The sequence below is a fragment of the Cyprinodon variegatus genome, unplaced genomic scaffold (assembly GCF_000732505.1).
Source record: "Cyprinodon variegatus isolate N-32 unplaced genomic scaffold, C_variegatus-1.0 Scaffold1391, whole genome shotgun sequence".
In the NCBI taxonomy this organism is placed as follows: Eukaryota; Metazoa; Chordata; class Actinopteri; order Cyprinodontiformes; family Cyprinodontidae; genus Cyprinodon; species Cyprinodon variegatus.
This window is the reverse complement of record NW_015151844.1, coordinates 140,131-159,122: the sequence shown is the minus strand read 5'-3', so window position 1 is coordinate 159,122 and position 18,992 is coordinate 140,131. Positions and strand designations below refer to the sequence as shown.

The following is an 18,992-nucleotide window of genomic DNA, read 5'->3' as shown; positions in this document are numbered from 1 at the left end:
CTCCAACAGATAAACTATATTTTTATGTGCAATGTGTGAATAAACCCCAGGAAAAATGCAAAAGAATGAAGATTAACAGAGAAACATATTCTGAACAGACATCGTCTCAAAAACCACTCGGAAAGAAGCAATTGCTATAAAACCAGAGAAGCCAAATTCCTGTTTGCACACTGCAAAAAATTGAAATCTCAATAACTATTTTTTTCTTAAAATAAGTGCATTTCTTCTTAAATTGAGGAGGCAAGTCGGACACTTCGCCAATGGAACAAGACAATTTACATTTAAAATAAGAAGAATACAATTGCATTGTCTTATTTTTAATTGCATATTATCTAATTATCTTATTTTCAGATTGCTCAGATTAAAGCTAAATACACTTATGGTATAGTGGAGGATTTTCATGAAATTTTGAAAAGACCTACCCCCTCTGCCTAAAAAAAATGCATATGCACCACCCTGTACCCAGGAAGGCGTGCTAGAGCATGCACGAGCCCATTTCTCTTTGTGCAAAAAAGATTTTCAATTTTTCCACTATGTCAGACTCACCACCGTTAAGTGAAAATGGGGACGAGCACGTGGACGGCCTTACGTAAACATATGCACCAGAATGCTCGACAACTCAAGAGGACCAATTATTTTGATGATCCAGCAGGAAAAAGAACATCCTCCACTATACCATGAAGAAATTTTTACTGATTTCTAGATTATTTTTGCAGTGCAAATGTTATCTCAGAAAAAGACTGTTTTAAAGACAAAAGACTAGAATTTAAAGATCCGACCATTGTTACACCTGGAAGAAAAAAAAAAAAAAGATTATCAATCTGATCAGCCCGTCCTCTTTACTGATACAGATAGGACCAACTGGGGTGCAGCCCTGAAAGAACAAAGTATAGAAATTTAGAATTAATTTAATGAAAAAAAAAAAAAAAAGAAAACTTCATGCTAGTCTCTAGTGTTTCTGTTAATAGTCTGATTATAGGCATTTTAAAAAAATTATATACGAGTTACTGCAACATTTAATTTCCCTTTGGGATTAAAAAAGTATTTTTGAATTGAATTACACTTTTTCAGCACAGAGGTTCATGATGGAAGAAATGCGTCTTAGACAAATTCAAAAAGAAACAGAGTCTTCATCTTTTTAAATAGTACCAAACAAATGTCTGCAAAGATCTCTTCCTTTTAATCAAGAGTTTAGGTTTTTATAAAGCTGTCAAATTCTGTGAGGTGCTGGAACTAAGTCTGCAAACCTTTGTGTTGTTTTTCTCCTAAAGGTTTTAGAGGCCCAGAACATTTATCCACTAAATGAAAATATCTCTCTTTAATCTGCAACAAGCAAAACGGTAGGCAACAGAAGTTTAGACAAACTTTGTTTTTTACTCTCTAAACATGTTTACAGATATAAAGCATTCAGTGTAAAAAAAAAAATAGGATAAACAACAACAATCTATAAAGAAACCTTTTTTCCCCTAGAAAGTAGAACTGTCTTTTCTACATTCAAACCTTATTCCTAGAAACATACAGGATGATTATGATTCAATCGTGGTTCAAAAACCAAACCTGACCTAAAATCCCAGCCCGCCCCACCTCTCGCCGCTGCTGTATGTTTTCACTGTAGCGTATAAGTCAGCCAGACTTGGAGAAGCAGCTCGCTTGATATTCCTTTTCATAATGTATCAAACCAAGGAGACTTAAAAGGCGAGATCTGCAGGGACGAGATCTGGAGCACATGCTATAAATATTAATAAGGTGCAGCAAACTTACACACCTTATTAAAAACTTTATACGTAACGACATGCTCCAGATCTCATCTTGTTGTACTGTCCTGTTAGATTGTTCATCCGGAGATATCAGGCTCAGAGTTGGATGAAGTATACATTTTGGTATGTTCCTGTTAGGAGAAACACTACCAAAAAGGCATGTATCAGTGAGGTATTATGACTTTACAGCAGCAGCAAAAGGACGGTTTCATCATCAAGCCAGAATAACGAGTATTTTCCTGCTAGATGGCACATACTAAGACAGACTTCTGTTCTTTCTGTAGCTTGATCAAACTTTCACCTGAAGAATACGTTTCTAAACAGGTTTTTTTTTTTTTTTTTTTACGTGTCCTGAGCTAAAAAAGAAAAGTAAAATAAAGAAATCCTGAGGTTATTTCTCCTCGGTCTCCACGGTTAAATCTGCTCGCTCTTTCTTTATTGAAATAGTCTCCTCTTTTGCACTCCCGTCCTCTACTAGCTCTGTCGCTTCTCTTTTCCTCTCCTGCTTGATGATGTCCCTTTTCACCTCGGCCTTTGCAGAAACGTTGTGAGGGGGCTTAACGTCAGCGTTGGTGTCAGACGGGGCAGAGCTCTCACAGATGGTTGGTCCCTCCCATTTTGGAATTTCTAAATCAAGCAGCTCCATCAGCTGCTTCATGACATCGTCCACATAACCGTTGATACGTAGGTGGGCGTGTTTGTCCTGCAAAACAGACAATCAATGAGAGAGGATGGGGATCCTGCTTTTCGTCATGCATGTTGTTAAGACAAACCAACACTTAGTAGCAGATAATTGTGAAGCAGAAGGAAAAGGACCCATAATTTTCCTGTATTTCTTTAATGATTTATTTAGGTACTGCCTTGTTTTCAGGCTTGTCAGTTTATTATTTTCAGAAATTTCTTTTGCTGCATTTATAAGGTAAAACCCTGAGGATGTTTCTACCAGGTTAATACATCTACAGACTAGACTAAGATAAACTAAGACTTTTTGTTGATATTTATGACAAAATTGGCATTTTTATGTATTGTATATTGCTACTTTTAATTATATCAGTAGTTTCTTCTTCAATTGTTCTAATTTGTTCCAAATTGTAATTTTCTAATGTATTTGAACTATTCTTCCCTTTTGTCCAACATTTAATAAAGCTGTTAAATGCTTTAAATGCTTTATTAAAAAAGTTAGCCTGACAGTAAATCTTCAAAAACACCTTTAATTTTTTTTTTTTTTTACTGTATTTAGGTCTGGATTGTTTTAGTTCAGTTCCAATGTAGCTCAGGCTGAAAGTAGATTCTCTGCTCCAGTCTCAAGTTTTTCCTTCCTTCCAACTAGTTGCAACCAAGGATTAACAATAGCTATATGTATGTTTTATACAAGGCAAATTATGTTGACATCAGTCTAACCAATCTCCGATATGTGCTGGTGATATTTTGAGACTGATAACGCTCTTTTTTCTTCCATTTACAGGAAAAAAAAACTACATTGATAAGAAATGTTACACAAGTCTACATTTAAACAAAACAGAAACATTTATCAGCTGCTCAGTGGAGCAGTGGGTAGCACTGCTGCAAGAAGGTTTCCGGTTTAATTCCCGGCCTGGGGTCTTTCTGCAGGGAGTTTGCATGTTCTCCCTGAGCATGCGAGGGTTCTCTCCGGGTACTCCGGCTTTGTCCACACAGCCCAAAAACATGACTGTTAGGGTAATTACCTTCTCTAAATTGTCCATAGATGTGTGTGTGTGTGTGAATGGTTGTTTTTCCTGTTTGTCTCTGTGTTGCCCTACGATGGACTGGCGACCTGTCCAGAGTGGACCCGCCCCTCGCCCATAGACAGCTGTAAATAGGCACCAGCAACCCTGCCTGGGTTGTGTGACAGAAAACGGATGGATGGAGAATATTAAATAAATATTGACAATGTGATTTTAAAGCACGGATGAGTTCTTGTTAAACGTATAATGCACTGTAGCTTTATTATTCTTTTTTTTTGCACATTTCTTGCTTCTTCTTTAGGGAATTAATGTAACTTTTGATTTTCCCTAAAGGTCACAGTTTTACATTGCAAGACTAATGGCTGTCCTGTTCAGAGTGCTTCTGTGATCAGAAACCTTTCAGTTAAGGTGGACAGCCATGTATTACCGTAGTAGCTTTATAGCATTGGTTTCCCTTTTCTAAACAAATGTCTTTTCTAGATTTTCAAGGCTTGGGATGTAGGTTTATGTTTCTTGGTTTTGATGCTCCTTGTTCACCACATTTATCCAAACAAACCCTCAGATCAGCTGCCTTTATACTGAAATTAACTGATATAAAGTTGCACTTTACTTATCAATCAGGTGCCTATAAAAGACATTTTTCTTTATACTACTAAACAACTTGTTTTTTTGTGCTGGTTTATTACCTAAAATATATTCGCCATTGTTATGTTATAATATGGTGTGAATAGTTTGGCACACAGCAGAGTCGGTTTTTATGAGCTTAACATTTTAGTCTGAAAGACAATCTGTGGACCAGTTCTATTACGGTAGTTATTTTCATTTGTAAAATAAATAAAAGAAAAAGCCTTTGGATCCTTGCCTAATGTTCTGTTTATGTCAGAGATCCCTGTTTGAGTCTGATTGCAGTGAACAGACCTGAAAATTATAATTATCCCTCAAATAATGGCCTCCACTGTAACCGTTCATCTAATGAAATGTTTTCTCTTTGTAATTACAAAACCTGAGCAGTGCTATTAGTCAGAGTATGATGAGGGAATGAAAAATTCAACGTTTGAGTCTTTAACAGAAACTGAGGTAATCCAAAATAGGTTCTCTATTTACCTCCCAAACTCCCTGGGTCTGCTTCAGAAAAACAAATGAAAAAACTACCTAAAATATTGTATTTTAATTGTTAAGTTTCATTCAAATAACACAGAATATTGATTCCTGATGCCGTGGCACTTGATGGGTGTTTGATCTTTTTATTTTAAAACCCAGACTGAGACTGAACCAGTCAAACTAAATTAAATGAAACCCTCTTTGTTGGTTACAGAAAAAAGCTGCTTTGAAACACTAGCTGGCAGGCAACCAACTGTAGGCTCTACCAGCAGATGGTCTGACTGACTAACCAGCTGGTATAAAGCTTTTATTCTCTCATTGTTAGTCTGGAAAGAGCAAAAAGACAGAATTGTTATTCGAAGCACTTAAAACTACAATAGCCTTTAGCCTTTTTCACTTCTATTTATGTTGCTTTTGCACAGGCATCAAAATAAAAAAATGTTTCAGATCAAAATATTATTAATTATTTAAGCAGCACAAGGAAGAACAGTTGCTAAGATGAAGCCATGGAGTTTCTACAGAAGCATCTGTATATTCCTTCTGCTGAGCTCTGGATTAAGTCTAGATGTGTCGTGGCGTGATGATGAGACTCACATGTTTGGTTGGCTGCAGGTTGACTATAACCACTTTCCCTCCTTTGCGCTTTGTGAGGAGAGGAAGGTCCCCACTGGGTTTGATCTGCATGGACGTGCCCAGAGTCAGAGCCAGGTCTGCTCGTCTGCGTGCCAACACAAGGGATAAAACTCAGGCAAAATAAGCAGATGTGACTATTTGACATTCGTATGATTAGCCTGTTAGTCCTCAAGGGTAATTCCTGCATGTGGGCGTGTATGAAAGTCAGGGTGGAAAACAGCAAATGGGAAATATTTGGCAAGCATCGCAGGGGATTCGGTTAAAATTTGTTTAATTGCACTTGTGAAAAAAAATTATATTAAACATGTCTCTGACATTTTCACAATAAAAAAAGTACATATAGCAAAGATAAAGGTTTACCATGCAATGTCAACTTATAGGCATTTTCACTTGATTTTTTCGTGAGCAGTTAAACAGCACAGAGTTCCTGCAGATAAAACTAAACCCTAACAAAACGTAGCTGGACTTTTGATTCCTAAGATTCTTATTTAGCTCTTATCCCACGCGTCTGTAGTTCCAGCTGACCAGCAGGGAGTTTCAGGCTCATAAGCTGCTGTTGGATCATTCATTCCTTGGGGCTGGTTTGAAAATATCTCATTTAGTGAATATATGTGATTTGAAGAAAAGGTCTGAAGGGAGCTTAGAGTGGAAGAAATACCATCGTCTGATGTTGAGCTTTTCTACATTTTCTGTACTCAAAGTAGCTCAACTTAACCTGCTTTTCTTTCCAATTTCTAACTACAAATCATCTGGAATTATTATAGCTATTATTTTTACATTAAACCAAAAGCACATCAAGGCACATTTTCTGATGTTTTGTATTCCAGACAACCTGAAAGAAGTTTTCTTTGTAGCTTTTTTTCCTTCTTTTTTAATCAGAATTACATTTGTTTGTTTCCAGAGTTGCCATCTTTTGATTATTTAAGTCAACAAAATAAAAAAAACAAACAAACAGGAAGTTGTTTTAAAATTAGCCCTTTTCAGCCATATTCTGGCTTTAAAAAGCATAAAGAACGCAGTGCAAAGCTTTCCAGAACATAATTTAAGTTTACCTAAGGACTAAATGCAAATGCTGAGTCACTGGTGCAGCTGCCATTTATCTCATACAACAAACATGTCTATCATATTTTTAGAGAAATTTACAGATTGATAATTTCAAATGTCAGGGTAGAAAATCCACTCAAATGCCACATCAGGCCTCAGAATGCTTCCACACCTTTGCTGGTGTTGACTCTCAGTTCAGCAAAGGTTAAACAGGATTTTCTTTAAAGGTGGGCTACATTTCTAAGATCATTTTCCTCCATTAAGTTTCTCTGAATTATCAGCTCGGTAGAAGGCTTACTTTGTCTTAATCTAACAAAGCAGCTTAAAAACTATGGCAGATTTAAGCAGAAAAAAATCAAGTTCTGGGCAAAGTACTTGACAGAAAGGACACTGAAAAAAAGAACAAAGAAAGTTAAGAAAAGGGAAACTTTTAGACGTCTTCGGCACTTTAAGCACACAGAGTAGCCTCTCTGTAATTAACTGTCCACTCTTTAGACTGAACATTAAATACAAAAAAAGATTGGGATGTTTTAAAAGGCAACTCTTTGACGTCTCCTGTATAATTTGCTAAAGGAGTCTTGGTTTTCTTGGTCAAACTGAATTTTAATACATAGTGATCAGTGGCTTTTGATTTCGTTTGCTTTCTCAACGCTTGTCAATGCGTAGTCATCTAGAATGACTTTTAAAGAGAAAAACTGCTACAAATTTAGCTAATATCCATATCTGGGATTTTGAGTCTGGTTCATTTAACATGAAATTGGGGATATTCCCATTAAAACTGCGTCATATTGCAGGTAATAAAGGAGAGATCAGCCAGCGGAACACAGCAAACTGTGTAACATCATATGCACAATGTCACACATGCTTTGCAGCATCATGAACTGATTCTAGACTCTAGGATGTCAGCAGCTCAGTGTACTTCTCTAAAATGGGATTTAACTTTAATTGCCAAAATAATTAGTAATTTATAATTAGGCATATAAGTAATAAATAATTACTTATATGCCTGGACTCAAAAAAAAAAAAAAAACAGGCATCTAGAAATTCAGACTACTTCTGCAAGCATCACTGAAAGAACATATTAATAACAGGAGCTCAGGGAATTCCACAGTGAGATTAAACTAAATTTCATGCAGCATTTAGCTCATGAACTTCTGACTCTATCATAACAGTTTGTTCTTTAAAAATATGGATGAGCCATTTTGGTGTACAAGAACATGTCTGGTCTGGATATGATTTTTAAAGAATTTATTTGTAAATTTTGATGGAAAATAAGTATTTGGACACCCACAAACCAGCAAGATTTCTGGCTCTCACAGACCTACAGCTTCTTCTTTAAGAAGGTCTTCTGTCCTCCACTAGTTACCTGTATTATTGGCATCTGTTTGAACCCTTTTCTGTATAAAAGACACCACTAAATACTTTTTTGTCCCCACTGCATAAGTCAGAACTTTTCATCCCACATCAGTGTGTGACCTCATAAGTGTGCCTCTGGAAGAACGTTCAGCCTTTCCCATCGATAGATTCCTAAACCCTGAGGATTCAAAGCCGCATTTGTATTCTTAGGGATAAAAAAATGGGGTCAATTTAAGGCAGCCAATGAAATGCTTAAGGCTGTATAGCAGGGTTCCTCAATACTAGTCCTCAAGGTCAGGTGCCCTGCACCTTTCAGATGTGTCTCTACTTCACCACAGCTGAGTCAGAGAATCAGGCTATTAGCAGGACTCTTGAGAACTTGACTCCCAACTGAGGAGGTAATTCAGTCATTTGATTCAGGTGTGGAAGCAGAGACATACCTTTAATGCAGGACTCTGAACCTCGACGGCTGGTATTGAGGAGCCCTACTGTGTTGTGTGTATCTGGCAAGTAGGTTTTCAAAGAACAAGACCATTTGCATAACATTGTGCGGCAAAAAAAAAAAAAAATCTTCAGGGTTTGTAAGCATCATTTTTTGCCTCATTTATTATTCTAAGGCTGTCAATCGAGAAATTTTTTTTTTCCATCTTTTATTCATGCTGTTCGGAAATTCTTGGGTAACTTTTTGAAAACGGTAAACGGTTGTATTAGGAAAACATTCGGTTTGCGAATAACACTCCAGTAACACACCACCTTAACGACAGCTTGTGTTCACCGCAATCCTCTTCTCTGTACCACTGCGACTAAAATAGGGCTAATGCAACTAATCCCTGTCAGGTTCTTACAAAAGACCATGCTGGATGCAGCTCTGGTTTCTACAACAATTTGCACATTCTTCAAAATAACAAACTTGGACAAAAGAAAAAAAAACAGTTAGTTGGTAGAGGTTAGGTCTAATCACATACACCCTCGAACATCTAAAGCCTGACAGCTCAACAATAAATCAACTTTAAATGGCTCACTTATATTTTTACAATTTTTTTCACTGGCACGAACAAACAATTCAGAGTTCAAAGGTCATTGCTCTAAATCCTCTCTCTGCAATTTAGATGGTAATTATGAGTCTATTGTGATTCAATAGATCAAGGAGACATTCGTGCATCCTTTTCCTCTTGCAGCTTTGAAAACACGATAAAAGCTTTTATGGCTGAAGGAATGAATGAAAATGTTCTGCGGAGGACATTAAAGCTGACTGAGATGAAATACATAAAGCCTGAAAAAGGCTTTCAAACAAACCCTTCAGGATAGTGGTGCTAAAGTTCCAGAGGCTTCAGACGAATCAATCCCAACACCTTGTCTGAATTTTTTTTTTACTTCCTAGCAGATGTCTGAAGCAGCATTTATACCTTTTGGGCGTCAGATGAAACGGGGATGTTGAAGGAAACAAGGCTCGTAAAGTGAAGGATCTGTGTGTTACTCAGTGATAAAGACAGGTGATGAAACAATGATTTATGTTCGTCTCACCTGCTTGCATCATCTGCTCTGTTCAGGTCTCTGTCAGGAAGAGCATCCTCCCAATCCAAAATAGTGCTGATCAGCTTTCCTCTTTAGGGATTAGAAATAAGTAAAAACACTGATAAATAGGTCATGTTAAGCGGTTTTTCTTTTTCCTTTTAAATGCACGGTGCGTGTTTTTTTACCTGCAGGCCCTCAGCCCTCTGGACCGCACCACCTCACAGTAACGTCCTGTTGGTTTCAGCCCCATCACACCGATCACCTTTTCCCTCACGTACTGCCTGGAAAACAGCAAATCCCTAAAGTTTAACACTTGAATGCATCCACCTCCATTTGCTCTACTTTCAGGAGAGAAAAAAACAAGCAGTTGAGAGTCATCGCTGTGATGCCCCTATAACCCTCACTTACACAAACTTCATCAATTTATCAGTCAGAAGAAGAATTAACAAACGCTCTGAAAGGTTTGGAACTTTTTTTTTTTTTTTTACATTTTGAGGCTGAAATACTGTTTGAACATCAAAAGCATTGCTTTTCTAGGTTATTCCTAAGGTTACCTACTGACTGAGGGGAAATAAGCTGTTTTCTTTTTCATGGGAACATTGGAAGACAAAAAATGACATGAAAGAGGGGATATTGTTTAGCAAAGGATATAAGGACACAATAATATAAGAAATTAATGCAAATTTATTAATAATTAATTCTATGTCTGGTGTGAGAAGGGAATGAAACTTTTGATGTTGACTGGAGCTTCTGTTTTTCACTCCTATTCTCAGTCTGCTGCAGGATCTACCCTTATAGGCTCTTTGAGCTTCCAACCGTTTGGCATTTACTTGAATATTAATAGGTATGTTTTACCTTCAAGGAAAAGGAGGAACATTACTGAGTTTAACCCAACACAAAACCTGAACCCTCGCAGTCAGATGGCAGAAATGCAGACACCAGTGATGGGGATGTGCAGGAACACAAAGACTTTCTGCGAGCTGATGTCTGAGGATAGTGACTGAGCGTCTTTGTCTGCATGCTTTATGGATTATGCTGCGGCCACAGAGTGGCTGCTTCTATAACTTAGGAATTTCAAGTAAGAAGCGAACACAGATTCCTGAGGTGTTCATGAAATGTCTGAAATGCTTCATACTCAAATGCCACAGAGATGAAGGCTGATAGTTTTCTTTTAGCTCTGGGTTTAGTTTTTTTCTTCTGGCTGTATGGGGGGGGGTAATGCTTGCAACTCCAAACCCTGAGTGCTCCTCTGGGAGGGAGCCTATTTTCAGGTACAGCCTTATGTTACCCTGCTAGTTATAACATCTATTACACTTGGTGATTTTTAAAAAAGTGCTGCTGACGTACAGAAATCATTTCAACCACAATTTTGTCACAAGAGAAATACAATTTTTGACAACTTAAAGCACCGCTGTCATGTATTCCATGTATTGAAGCAATGGAAAAAATGGTTTAAGAGGGGTGAAACACGTGCAACACTTGGAATAAAATATGAACATTTCTGTTCACTGAAAAAGGAGGATAAAAAAAAACAAGACACTAAACAAAAAAACAAAAAAATCAGATTTCACTGACCATGCTGATCACTGAATACACAGCATTACTATTACTGAAAGCAGTACAGCAAGGTTATTCTTATGCCCTTTAGTAATAGTGATGCAAACGTTTATTCAGTATTTAATCCCTACAATATTGACCTTTATTTTGGTTTCCATTGTGGTATACAAGCTGCCGGTAAACAGCTTACAAAAATATGAAAATTAGATTTTCAAGCTTAAAAAAGGCCGACTGCAACTAACGACTATTTTGCAAAACGCTTAATCTGTCGGTTATTTTTTCGATTAATCGATTAATAATCAGAAAGCCAAAGGTTCCTTAAAGAACATTTTCATACAGAATGAATCCTGGTGAAACCTTTCCACTTCTGGAGTTCTGGATAGATCATATCGACAAACGAAAAACATTTTTTTATGATAAATGCTAAATGTTTACATTTTTTTTTTTTTTACAATGCTGATATAATTATTGCTCTAAGTGGTCACTCTGTCAGCTACAGGCATGTTTTGCAGTCTCTATACTTCATTTAATTATTAATCGATTACTAAATTAGTTAACAATTATTTCAATAATCGATTAATCACAATTGTTTCAGCCCTAAATAAATGGTATCTAACAAAGTCAAAGGACAATCTTAATCATATACTTTGTTTATACAACTTGAAATTGGGATGAAGAAAACATTTGTTCAGTATATTTACATAAAAGTGTTTGATTGTGAGGCATTAAAAACCACAAAATGCAACAGACCCACAAACATTGGCTGAGTAACAACAATATGAACACCATGCAATGGTTAGTATAAAAACTTGTCATACTTTGCTTTAAGCCAAGATAAATGTGTTTTTTCTTCATTTGTTTGAGTCATACTATGTGACTAGGTCTAAATGAGCTGCAATTATTACTCTTATTTACATAATAATATTTTTAAACTGAAATCACTAAGCTTGGAGCAACATGGACTGTAGGATAGCTACGTTGGCAGCTAATCTGATCTATAGAAGCAGCTCACATCAGTTTATTTAGAGTCGTGTTGCTCTGCACGGCAGTAAATTATGAGGCCTGTGGGATGGACTTTGATCACATGCCAACATGGGATATATAGTATAAAAATAGGGGGGAAAAACAACAACAAAACAAAGAAATCAAGAGTTGGAAGGAAACAGATCAATGTGGATAGGGCATACATCATCTTGGCCACAGCAACAATATCACAACTACATGCTTTTCTAAAATTGTGCAAACTAAATGGTTTGGGATTAAATCTACGGGAAAGAAAAACAGCAGCTTTGTCTTTTAGAATAGGAGCAATTAGACCATGTCGTCTCCTTCCGTTTTATTTAAATTGTACGAATACCATGATCAAATTTAACTGCTGTATCTCTTTGACAGGTTATCATACTTTGAGAATCTCATACCAGTCCATGCATACTCTCCACACTAAATAATAAGCTTACTGACGACTATTAAAAACCCTGGTTTGAAGCGAAGTCACTTTCCCATGACTAACAGAGAAAACATGAGAATAACTTGCATTAGTGATTTTAGAAGCTTGATAAAAGTCTGCAGTGCTGAATGTCTTTGAATATATTCTTTTTTGACAGGCCTTATTGCTTCACTACGGCATTTGTAGTTTTGTCCAAACACATTTACACTTTAATTCTACAGACAGCAAGAAATAATAGAACAAACAGATGCCTCTGTTTATTTATTTAAAAAAAAACTGTCAGAGGAAATGAATTTAAAAACAGGATGGAATTTAAAACCAAGTTAGGAAAATCTGAGTTTTCAAAACAGTTTTGAAAGTTTAAAATACAGATAAATTAATTTCATCCTTTCATTGATGTTTTAAGACCTTGCAGAAACCCTACTTTTCCCACGATATGCTTTAAAATAAGCTTTATGATCAAATGGTAACTGCTGCGGGCTTGTGAGGGGCCATGCACGTACCTTCCACACTTCTCGCATTCCTCCACAAACATGTTTCCATGAAGCTCTGATAGTTTATCCCTAGAGGAAGAGGAAGATAAGTTCACAACAGAGGGAAAATACAAAAAAAAAAAGTAATAATTTACATAAAAACCTAAAGCTAAATTAACTCTGTGGATTCCCTAGAACCTTCTTTTACAGTTCTGTGATTCCCTAAGCTTACGTCTTGTCTTGCTTCACCAGGTATGACTGCAGATTAATCGGGACCAGTTTACTCTACCAGTCCGTCTGCCGTTTCGGTGATTTCCTCTGAGAACTTCTCCTTCACTGTCTGACCTCATTTCAAAAAGCCTGATTGAGGGTGGAGGAAGAGCTATGTAAATGGTTTCCAGGAAAAGCAAGTCCTCCAATATGCGGAAAGGCTGGATGTGGGAACAGAATAAAAAATTGGACTTTCAGCCCTGGGCTCAATTCAATATGACTGAGTAATACTTAAGCAGACCACACACTCTCAGTGACACCGAGAATTGATTTCAAATTAACCAAGCTGTGATGCTGCGGCAGCTGGTATTACAAAACAGCAGCAGCTGCCTCAGATTAAAAACAATGAGTCAAAGCCCAAAGTCTATTTAACAGTTATTCATTACATTTTCTACTCCAGCTGTTTAAACACTCATAACACCAACGGTCTAACTACAAAAACATAAGAGACACTTCAGGCCAAAAGCACAAATAGTCTCTGGATGTTAAAACTACTTAAGGTTGGGAGATTTCCCTCGGGCATATGAACATCTATCTTACTTCAAAAGCTTTCAAAGGGGATTGAAACTGACTGCTGGACAATTATAAACAACAACAGAATGTCTTCCTTTTTCTTGGTGTCCTGTTGTGATTTTGGCTGCATACCCTCATACAAATTCATAAAATAGCTTCTGCAGCATAGCATTTAATCTTCTGTACTAAACATTACCAGAATATCCCTTCTTATTTTTGCCATTTTTTTTAACCTAAGACACAGATTGATGTTTTCTAAAAGTACTCTATTTGGGGAGCTGGGATTTATTTACTCAACCAAATCCCATAATGAAAAGCCTACCGGGCGGCTTCTGGATCAAGCTGGCGAGTTCCTCCTTACACAATCTGGTAAATTTGATACATCAGTTAACTCTGCTTTTTGTAAAACAAATCCAGAATGTGTTTCGTTTGTACCTCATATCTGCTATTGCTGCTTTCATTGGCTAAAAGCCTGACATGGAGGCATGTGCCACTTGCAGGAATTGTCCCTCCATTTTGCAAACACTTGCTACAGGAGCCTTTCCAGATGGATAATGTGTAGAACTCAAACTGAACCATACGGATCAATCTGGCTTATGCCAGGTTATTGCTGTCCTTTTATTTTACTATTATCTCACTATTGTTATTTCTGATAGTCCAAGTGTGTTCAAGTACGCAAACAACTACTCTTGTGTGCCACTTTAACAGTGCCTCCTTCTTGTGACAACGTCTGTAAAGATTTTTGCATGCCAGTTTGCGCCTGTGCTAAATATAGTCCTAGAAACTGCACTCGAAGTCGTTTTCAGGTTTAATAAATCGCTTTGTGGCCATTTCTTACATCTACATAACCTCCTCACAGTCATTTGTGCGCTCTTAGGGTCTGCACAAGTTCTGTATATTCATGAACCCAAACTCCCTAAATGGTGCCTGCTGTTACACTCATTTAAACATAATGATCTGCTCAAATACCTCACAGAATAGCTTTGTGTTTGCAATAAGGTATGTATGCATTTTTATACACGCAAACCTTTTGAAGATCAGGCCCACTGGGGAGAAAACAAGTTTTTTACTCAACACCTTAGCACCAAAAACACATCTATAGCACCAAAAACCGAGCAAGCATTACCTGGGGAAACCTGATCGAACATGCAACCCGTCGACATTCTGGCTGATGAGATATTTCAGGTATCCTGCCCTCTGCAGTCCCAGGAGGGCCATGTGAGTCAAACTAGGGCGGGCATCTTCAAATGTGGTGTCAAAGTGAGGGGACTCACCCTTTTCTTCCAGAGTCCACACACCCTTGGGACCCCTGAAAGAGAATAAATGGTGGAGACATTACTCTGATTGGAAAGGTGGTAACGTAGCAGGCGAAGTAGAAGAAAAACATTTCTGACTTAAACTTGGACAACTTTTGTTGTATGCAAAACATAGAGTGTATACTAGGGCTGGGTATTATCGCCAAAGTCCTGAATTGATTTCATACAATTCTAAATCGATTAATTTCTATTCAATCTGTTTTTAGAATAATGAAAGTGGTTCAACTGTGTTTCAAAATACTCATGTCTTTTAATTTTTCCTGTCACATCAAACACAAAGTGAAAACTTGTAAATCAGACAGTTTAAACTTGAGATGTGACCAAAACTGTCTCAAACTTGTTTGTGAAAAGTGAAAAAGTCTTCAGTCAACCTATTGGCTATATTTGCAGCTGTCTGGCTTGAAGTAAGCCTGAGTGCATCTTTCCTGCTCATTTGAATGTGAACGTCACCCACTTCACTATAAAACTAATCGATCTCATTCCCTAGACATTGATTTTGCAAAAATGTAAAGGAATCGATTCAAAATCGATTAAATCAATCAAATGTAAACAGTGTGAGAGAAAAAAAAACACTGAAAAAAACCGCATTGATATGGAAGTTCAGAGCATTAAATAGATATATGGTGCAATTATGCAGTGTTTGGGTTTGGTTTTATCAGTGTGTTGCAGAGTCTGTGACATTAGAGTTTTTTCAACAGTTCAGCTGTCTGATGGCGATGGGGGAGAAGCTGTTTCAGAATCAGCTGGGCCTGCATTGAATGCTGCGAAGCCTCTTCCCAGAGGGCAGCAGGGAGAACAGTCCATGGTGGGGGGGTGATGGGGTCATTGATGATGTTCAGAATCAGAATCGGAATCAGAATCAAGTTTATTGCCAAGTAGGTTTGCACTTACAAGGAATTTGACTTGGTGTTGTTGGTGCAGACAAAAAAAAAAACAAAACAAAACGGGCTGAGGACACGCAGCGCTGGGATGAAATGTCTTTTATGGAAGGAAAAGGAGCCCCAATGATCCTCTCTGCTGTTCTCACCACTCTTCTCACCTTCTTCCAGTCAGAGGCGCTGCAGCCTCCACACCATACATTGAGACAGCTGGTCAGAACACTCTCTATGGTGCTTCTGTAGAAGGTTCTGAGGATTGGTGGTGGCAGGTGGGCTCCCCTCATCCTCCGCAGGAAGTACAAGTGCTTTCATGCCTTACAGTCCAGGTAAGGTTGTCTGATGTGCATCCCCAGGAATGTGGTGCTGCTCACCACCTCTACTGCTGAGCTGTTGATGAGCAGTGGAGCGTGGTTAGGCCGGTTCTTCCTAAAATCGACGATGATCTCCTTCGTTCTCTCCACAATAAGGATCAGGCTGTTATCTCTGCAGCCTGCATTACTTCAACAGCATTAAAGCAACAGAGCTTACTGAAGGGATGAACTGGCAGTAGGAGCTTCAAAATATGTCAAAATAATTATTGTAATAGATTGAGATGTGTAGACGAAGATGGAAACTTATAGCATCATAGTGAGGAAAGCAGGCTTTCTAAAACAGAAACAACATTGTAGCTTTTGCTTATGATGTTTCCTTAAGATAAACATAATTCCCCCCCATTACCTCAAAGTTATTTGGAAAAAATAAGGAAATCTGAATCCAGCAAACACATACCTAGGACTGAAACAATTAATCAGTTTAATCATGATTAATCAATTATTGAAATGATCGTCAACTAATTTAGTAATTGCTTCATCGTTAACTGGAGTATAGAGACTCTAAAACGTACCTTTAGCTGACAGAACAACCTAGAGCAGCAATTATAGCATTCAAGGTAAAAAAAAATTTTTTAATCTGTCAATATGCTGTATCCAGAACTCCTCAGGTGGAAAAATGTTCATTTCACCTGGTTAATTTCATAAAAAGTCTTCTTTAAGGAACCTTTTGCTAATAATAACAGATTTGCAAAATAATCATTACTCACAGCCCTAAACATATCAAGCAATAAGTTCCAATGTTATAAACTAATTGTATTAAAGGTATTCTATTGAAATTGTATCCAAGTGGATAGGAGTGTTTTTCTCCAGTTTTACTGATAAACATAATGCTGCCAGAGCTGCAATCATCAAACCTCCAGGAAGTTGCCAAGTTTCTTCCAGAAAATAAAAAAAATAATCTCTATGCATCAAACACAGGTAAGCATAATGCTGCGACAGACTCACATCTCTCTCTCAGTCTGAACTTTCAACAGCCTCATCATGCTTCATCTGCAGTAGTTTATTGCTTGCTCAGCAAAGATGAGCTCAAAGGCTTATCAGAGACATTAAAGTGTACATCAAATCACACATCAACATAAATAAAAATGGCTGCAGGACACAAAAAAAAGTTCATGCATTTAATATGGGCCTAAGGCAAATTAAACTTTTTTTTGTCTTTTTCTATAAAGATTATAAAGCATATTGGGAAGTTTTGCTTCACTTTACTCCTCAGGGTCAACATATTTAAAATTCATCTCATGCAGATCTTCATGCATATGACTGCTTATACATAAAATAAGCACAACGTTTTACATTTTTCATGCTTTCTGTGGCAGAACATTAGAAAAAAGATTATATTTTATATACTAGGATTTAAATATTGATCAATACAGACACAAAAGTACAACAGAATGGAGGAAAAATCACCACAACAAAAGTTTAAAGGTAACCCTTTTCTTTACAATCTCACTTCAGGTCAATAAGACAAGTGTGATTCATTTGTTAAGCTCTCCTCTCCATTCTAACCTATTTAATAAAGGAAAATACAATACTAAAACATGTAACTGATGAAGCTTCTCTGACAGAGAGTAGTTTGTCCTAAAACCAACAGAATAAGAAGAAACAACATTCCCTCTGTTTAACCAGAAAATATGTCCGCATCTTTTTCTAATTTCTACAAATGTAAAAATAGAAAATAAACAAAACTATCAAAGTTCTTTGGGTGGGTACATTTTGACTGGATATGGGAGTAATTCTTAATACTGAAAGGATAAATATTGCAAACAAGGCATAAAAAGCTTATTTATTTAGCATCAGGGTCCCCATTGTTAAAAGATAATTAAATTTTTTTATTCATTTATTTGACAGGGACAGAATATATTAGTAAGCATTCCTGCAAATGCACCAGAATTAGCCAAAAGGCTATTTTTCATCTGTTGTCCCTGGACAGATCTTCAAATTGTCTACCATGCACATCAGGAGAATCTCCTCATAACCAGCAACATGAATACATCTAAAATTGTGAGAAGTTTAAATATCAATCAGAGACCTTTCCAAAAGCCAAGGGTCAATCAAAGGATCATAAGAAATTGGATTTACAGGTAGATTTTCTCTATGAATGTAACAGATAATAAGCTCAACTACCATGTCTTATACAAGCTCACCACGCAAGAATCCAGTAATGAAGGAAACCTGCTGTGACTAATTTAGGAGTTTGCTATAAACCATTTTGACAAACCAAGAATACAGCCTGATGAGAGATCAAAATAAAACCCCAAAGATGTTACCGCACATCACCCTGAAGACACCACAGGGACACGATGCCTTCTAGAGATCAAGACTAGAAGACCTCATAACTATAAAAAAAAAGATAGAGATATTAACCCGATAATCAGCATGAATTATAAATACTTTCATTGCTTATTTATAGTGTGAAATGATAGAGAAGGCTTTTTACAAGGACTATTTCTTAAACAGAGAACAATACTTAACAGCATCAGGTATTAAAACAGTGATTTCTAATTCACCCTAAAATAGCAGATAGAAGCAAAGTGCTTCTATGGGTTTTCTAATATTGGAGATCTTAGAGACAGGCAGATATATTCCAATATTCCTTTTTTTGCTGATATCAGACATCACTATCTGATCAGGAAATCCCTAGTACAGGGGTGGCCAACCTTTTTTAAACCAAGGTCTACTTTTGAAGTTGATGGCTTGCCGAGATCTACCAAGCCAAACACAAGGAATGGGCAGTATTTGTTTTTCATTTGCACAGGTGGAGAATAAACAGTAAGTCCAACAAACGAGGAAATTATCAATTGTGTCAAAAAATAGGTTGCAAAAACAGAACTTAATCTTATAAGAACTTCACACCATATCACTCACTCACTCACTCACTCACTCACTCAAACTACAGAAAAGGGCAGTCAAGATCTCCAGACAAAGGCTTTGCAGTCAAAAAATCTAAATAAACCAACTGATACGCACACAGTTCAGTAGAGATGGAAAAAAACAAAAAAAAACAAGATCTCTATATATATAGATATATATATATATATATATATATATATATATA

At 37.0% G+C, this 18,992-nt stretch overlaps 1 protein-coding gene across 1 annotated transcript in view; it reads right to left on the bottom strand.

Moving 5' to 3' along the window:
• Positions 1–1,360: 1,360 nt before the first annotated feature.
• sirt6 (sirtuin 6) overlaps positions 1,361–18,992 on the bottom strand; it is a 26,859-nt gene continuing 9,227 nt past the window's right edge. The window contains exons 3-8 of the mRNA XM_015402753.1: positions 14,499–14,681; positions 12,620–12,679; positions 9,298–9,393; positions 9,122–9,202; positions 5,159–5,282; positions 1,361–2,460 (exon numbers count right to left, since the gene is read on the bottom strand). Coding sequence (XP_015258239.1) covers positions 2,149–2,460; positions 5,159–5,282; positions 9,122–9,202; positions 9,298–9,393; positions 12,620–12,679; positions 14,499–14,681 — 856 coding nt within the window. The 3' untranslated portion in view covers positions 1,361–2,148. The remainder of the gene's footprint in view (positions 2,461–5,158; positions 5,283–9,121; positions 9,203–9,297; positions 9,394–12,619; positions 12,680–14,498; positions 14,682–18,992) is intronic.